This window comes from Diplotaxodon limnothrissa, linkage group LG4, assembly GCF_057381915.1.
Source record: "Diplotaxodon limnothrissa isolate DT_005_m linkage group LG4, D_limnothrissa_male_GT1.1, whole genome shotgun sequence".
NCBI classification, from domain to species: domain Eukaryota; kingdom Metazoa; phylum Chordata; class Actinopteri; order Cichliformes; family Cichlidae; genus Diplotaxodon; species Diplotaxodon limnothrissa.
This window is the reverse complement of record NC_140599.1, coordinates 28,444,426-28,450,406: the sequence shown is the minus strand read 5'-3', so window position 1 is coordinate 28,450,406 and position 5,981 is coordinate 28,444,426. Positions and strand designations below refer to the sequence as shown.

Below are 5,981 nucleotides of genomic sequence, written 5' to 3'. Positions count from 1 at the left end.
TCGGAGTAGAGGTGTGTCTTCATTGATCTCTTGTTCAAGAAAAGACGATAAGAGCATGAATATGAAAAGGGAACCCAAACTCACATTTGCAGTGGTGATGTTTAATTGCGTTGCTCTTCTCGGCTGTTCTAATGAAGGCCTTGTAGTGTGTGTGTGTGTGTGTGTGTGTGTGTCAGTTTAGATTTATGTTTAGATGGACTATATGTAGTATTCATAATATTATCACCAGTTCCAGTAACTTTTTAACTTAGGTGTTTAAGTTTTGTTGCTCTTCTTTTTTCCTCTTCGGAAGCCCGAACAGTTTCCCTTAAAGAGTTACAGCTTGTGCAGTTTTAAAGTACTGACTGAGACATGATTATTCCTCATTACCGAAATGCTGTATTACCCGTGGAAGCTCTTTACTCACACTCTAAACTGGCTCTGTACTTACAATTTTACTTAAGAGGGGGAAAAAATGGCATGGTATTTTTTATTGACTTTTTATAGAGGGCTACTTTGAGTACAGTTTTTGCTTTTAAGCATATTTACGGTTTTTGCCTGACTTTTGAGATCTAATTAGTTACTGTAGCTGTCAGAAATTTTCACTGAAGTGTAATGAAAAGCTGTGCTGCTGCTCCTATTAACACAGACTGCACTAAGGAATGTGGGAGCGACTCTGTAGAGATTTTCCATGCCCCAAAATACCTCAAATCAATCTGTTTACCTCTGTTTCTCTTTTAGCAGAAGGCTTTACTGATTTTTCAGAAACCACTGGCCTGCGAAAAGACAAAGAGTCAGAAAAGCTCTCAGGCAGGAGAAAGCCCTGTATGATACGGTGAGTGTAACACAAATTAATCTGATTAGAGAATTACAGCATTCCATGGCACACACTCACAATCATCCAGGCAAATATGCAGGTTTACAATGTTGTAATGTTGAAAGTTCAGCTGCCCTGCCTAATAAGCTGTGCTTGTAACCATTTACAAAACCAAATCATTGCTTTTTAAGCCACCTCACAAATAACAAATCAGTTGTGCCGCACCTAGAGACCTGCATTATTATCCAGTGACAGCTGCGCTACAGAGAGTTTGCACACATAATAGTTACCAGGTATGGCAGGGGAAGTTAATGAGTGACTAGACTGGGCAGAGGGTGTATACTTTACAATCTGATAGGCTAAATGCCATCTATATTAAACTGTGGATGATCCAAAAATACGTCGGTAAGTAGAGGTCAGGAGATTTTCACTTTTGTTTAGACTGTGAGCTTAGCGACATGTCTGCATGTATATTAGTAACACTATTAATCAAAATGAGTCTTAACAGGCTTTTTCCACGTAGGAACTTTTAAGCTGTTGACTTTGTGATTTGCTACTGAAGATGTTTACCCAGTCTTGGAATAAGACTATGTAAATTGAACAGTCTGTTCCCATTACAAATACTGTTTGAAGTGCAAAACAAAGGGGCAAGTGCACTTAGTATGCTTAGATAAGGTTCTCTTTTATGTGTGTATTATAGGTGTACCTAGTTTAGAAAGAGACAAAACATTTATTGTATTCTCCTCTCTGGCATGCCTAAATTGTACTGCAACAAAAATTTGTGAGAGAAATATCCAGAAGTGTTGTGATAATGTCTCTCCTCTGTGTTTTCATTCAATCAAACTAAACCTACCAATTATTCTTTCCACAACAGATGAGCGCCCATCTGTAATTGAGCTTTGGCACTTTTCCCCCTCGACGAGTTGCCATCTACAGGAGCTGTGGGAGCCAGAGTCGCCATGGAGACAGTGGTGATTGTGGCAATCGGGGTACTGGCCACCATATTCCTGGCGTCCTTCGTTGCCCTGGTGGTGGTGTGCAGACACCGCTACTGCCACCCGCACGACTTGCTACACCACTTCGACTCAAAGTCAGTGAATCAGCACAAAGCCTCTAAATCTATGAGACATGAGTTTCTTCCAGTTGAATTCAGGGTCACAAAACTTTTACCACAATTTTTTGAAGCAAGAGAAATATCCGTACTGTAATTTTCCACAGACTTGATCTGGCATTTTTGTTATATACATAGAACAGTAATAAAATAAAAAAACATCCGGTTTTATTAATTTAGAAGTGCACCCTATTTTTTCACTTTGTCTTGGGACTTACCAACATTTGACAAGGCTTGGAAATACTGGGTTGGACCCCATTTACTTTTACAACTACCTGAATTTTTTGTGTTACTTTTTTCCAACTAGTTGCTGGAAACATTACTAAGAGATCTTTCTCCATACTGACATCATAGCATTGCACATTTCCTGCAGATTTGTCAGCTGCACATAGATGATGCAAATCTCCCATTCCCTTAGTGTTATTCTGCTGGAAGTAATCAGTAGATGGGTACACTGTGGTCATAAAGGGAGGGAGATGGTCTGGAAGACTGTGCGGTTTAAATAACTCTCAGTTCGTACCAAGTGGCCCAAAATGTGCCTAAATAAATACCCAACACTCCCTTACATCACTAACCAGAAATGTTTATACAAAGCAGAATAGATCCATGCTTTCTTGGTTTACTCCAAATTCTGACCCTACCATCTGAATGCCACAATGGAAATTGAGACAGACAGTTTTGGTGAGCTTGTGACAATCATAGCCTCAGTTTCCTGTTCTTTGTTGATAGAATGGTACCCAATGTGGTCTTCTGCTGCTGTAGCCCATATGTTGAGTGCATACCACGATTGTAACAAGTAGTTAACTGGGTTACTGTTGCCTTCTTGTCAGCTTAAAACAGTCTGGCTAGTCTCCTCTGACTTCTGGTAGCAACAATGTATTTTCTTCCAGAGAATACTTGCATATTTTCCCTTTTTTTTAAAAAAATTTTGAACTGTTCTTAGTAAACCCTAAAGATGGTAGTGTGAGAAAGTGCCGATAGAACAGTGGTTTCTAAAGTACTTGGACCAGCCAGCCTGGAATCAACAACTATTCCATGTTCATTATCACTCAAAGCACCTTTCTTCCCCATTCTGGTCTTCGGTTTGAACTTCATCGGGTCGTCTTGATCATGTTTAAATGCAGTGACGGGTGCAATGCAATCATGTGATTGGCTGATTAGATATCTGGATTAACAAGCAGTTGAAGATGTTTATCTAATAAAGTGTGTGGTAAGTGTAAATCAGGCCTTTCATCATAATAATCTAGGCATATAGGAATATAATTTGGCCTTAACAAATGAATTTAATATGATTTAAATTAATAACAGTCCATCACCATTTAATCAGATTAAATCTGATTTACAGAGTAGAATACCTCCTTTTAAGGGACATGGTTTGTGTCTGTTCAGCATTTAGTCATTTGGTTTTTAAAAAGTTCTTATTTCTTAAAAAGTGTTTTGATATATTGCAACACATATATGTAAATACTAAATAATCCCCAATCTGCAGTTACTCTCTGCTGTAATGAGTCTTTATTCAGCTTCCTCTTACTTCTGTTGTTTCACAGACCCACAGTGGATCTGATTGGAGCCATGGAGACTCAGAGCGAACCTTCTGAGCTGGAGCTGGATGATGTAGTCATCACTAACCCTCACATTGAAGCAATCTTAGAGAATGAGGACTGGATAGAGGATGCCTCGTATGTCTTACACGTGTCATTGTAGAACTATAGAAGTTTACAGCTTTTATGCATGTACTGTTTTCTGTCAGGGATTGCAAATAATTTCTTGAGTTTTCTTTTCTCCAACAGTGGTTTGGTGTCTCACTGTATCTCTATCCTGAAGGTAACAGAAATATTTAACTTACTGATTTAGCTCTAACTTTAATTTATATGTCTGTTTAGATTAAGTAGGCATATCAAAGTCTTGAAGGGTTTTCTGACTTTAGAATGTCTCGGTTGTCAGCTCCCGTTCGTTTAAGTCACAAAAGCAACTTGTCTACTAAGCATCAAAGTTAAAGTTAAATATTGAGATTTAATGACATTTATGTAATTTTCTAATTGCTAGATGTTATTAACTTGGCTAACTGCTGCTGTTACAATTACTTCCACATATAGATATGCCACACTTTGACTGAAAAGCTGGTTGCGATGACGATGGGCTCAGGGGCAAAAGTTAAAGCACCAGCCAGCCTGAGTGATATTATCACTGTGGCTAAGCGGATCAGCCCAAGGTAACGTGATACACTCCTTATAACTTTATCTTGTAACTAAGATGGACTGACCATCTTTTATCGTTGTCCGTCTCACAGGGTGGATGACGTAGTCAGATCTATGTACCCTCCTCTGGATCCAATCCTCTTGGATGCCAGGTAATTTGATCTGTTTTTCCAGAGAGGTGTGACTTCGATAGCCTAATGCAAAAGACTTTCAGCTTCAGTGATTAGTTAGGTGCCTGAAGAAGCCAGGAGGGAGCAACAACATGACTTGATTTATCTGTAATAATTTTGGAGATGGCCAAATGGATGATAGAGGTTGGGATAAAAATGCTTTTCTTCCTTCAGCAGCTCACTGATTTGAATATGATTGTTTTATTCATTCTCAGGGCCACCGCTCTCCTCCTTTCTGTCAGCCACCTGGTCCTGGTCACCCGCAACGCCTGTCACATGTCCGGCAGTTTAGACTGGATCGACCAGTCACTCCATGCGGCTGAAGATCACATGGTGGTTTTGCGAGAAGCAGCACTAGCTTCTGAACCAGAACGATGCATACCTGTAGCTGATGCTCAGAGAGAACAGGCCATCTAAAGCAAACCACCTGGTTCGTCTGAAGAGTCAAAAAGGCACACTACCCAGACTCATTATTCATTCCAGATAAAAGGTTGTGATCATAGATGCAAGGACCATGAAATATTTTTAAAGTAACTTTACTACACCTACACACCTACCCTACTACACCTGCATAGTGATATTTTCAAAGTAGATCTCTCAGGCTGACACACATACATTTTTATGTAACCCTACAGCAGATATTTTTACAGCAGAATGTCTTTTGAAATGTCTTTGAGTGTGCCATCACTGAGCGGTAGGCCTAAATCCAGCCTAACTAGGCCTGCATAGTCACATGATGGCTTAGTCAGCTAATCCATTTTGAGGAAAATAATACCCATTAGCCAGTGAACCCACACTGGGTGAATTGAAGACTAACCCGAGATGGTTCCAATTTTGTAGGTCAGCTAGTCGTGGACGTTTTTTTTTTTTTTTTTTTTTTTTAATCCCTCAGATACTCTTATGCTGTTAAAAATCACCCAACTGTGAATTTTCTAAGATCAGCAGCAAAGGATTTAGATATTATTACCACAGAAAAAGATTCTTCTAGTTGTGTTTCTTCCTCTTGAAAGTTTCTAGCCACACTGGCAAATATTAATATTAATTCAGATATTGCAATGCTGGTCTTACAATTAAGCTCTCAGTAGTTTGTTTGGCAAAAAAGAAACGTGTACAGACAGATTGTAGAAGACCCCAAACAATGTTTTAATTCTTTGACTTATTCTTGAGAGATTCCTCAACAACTTACCATGAAAGTTGGTATAAGATGATTATCAAACACAGGCCAAGAATGGCTGATTTAAAGCCAGCCCACTATTGCGGACTGCTCGTCTATTATACATATATTAGCAAATCTTGCATAGGACATGATGTTTAAGGTTGTTGTTACAGTTGCTGCACATGTGCACATCACTTTGCATTGTTCAGTGTCGGACTCAATCTTGTCGGTAGTCATTTAGGAACCTTATTTTCTGTGACAGTTGTTCTCCAGACGTAGAGCCATATTGTAAAATATAAATTACTCTAGATGGGAAAACTTAGCCTAATTAACAAAGATTAGCATGCTATTATTAGCATGTTACCATTTTCTCTCCAGTGACTCTGGACTTCGTGATTGCTAGACAGTAAGTCAAGAAATCCTGACAACAAAATGAAAAAAGTGTTTCGAACGCAGCCACATTATGCTAAATATTAGCATGCTAGCATTGTCAATGTGATCATGTTAACAAAATACTAGGGGTTCTTTTTGTTTGCTACTCTTGTTTCTG

At 39.0% G+C, this 5,981-nt stretch overlaps 1 protein-coding gene across 1 annotated transcript; it reads left to right on the top strand.

Annotated features, from left to right (window-relative positions):
• Positions 1-1,755: 1,755 nt before the first annotated feature.
• tmem98 (transmembrane protein 98) lies at positions 1,756-4,724 on the top strand. The gene is made up of 6 exons (XM_085352776.1): positions 1,756-1,886; positions 3,455-3,586; positions 3,698-3,731; positions 4,004-4,119; positions 4,198-4,257; positions 4,491-4,724. The coding sequence occupies exons 1-6, from the start codon at positions 1,756-1,758 to the stop codon at positions 4,690-4,692; spliced, it is 675 nt and encodes a 224-aa protein (XP_085208902.1). The 3' UTR covers positions 4,693-4,724.
• Positions 4,725-5,981: the final 1,257 nt, after the last annotated feature.

Excerpts from the sequence above, each read along its gene's own strand:
- tmem98 (XM_085352776.1), top strand. The coding sequence starts at position 1,756 with ATGGAGACAGTGGTGATTGTGGCAATCGGGGTACTGGCCACCATATTC. Across the intron at positions 1,887-3,454 it reads CTACACCACTTCGACTCAAA|ACCCACAGTGGATCTGATTG; the intron begins GTCAGTGAATCA and ends GTTGTTTCACAG. Across the intron at positions 4,258-4,490 it reads CCAATCCTCTTGGATGCCAG|GGCCACCGCTCTCCTCCTTT; the intron begins GTAATTTGATCT and ends ATTCATTCTCAG.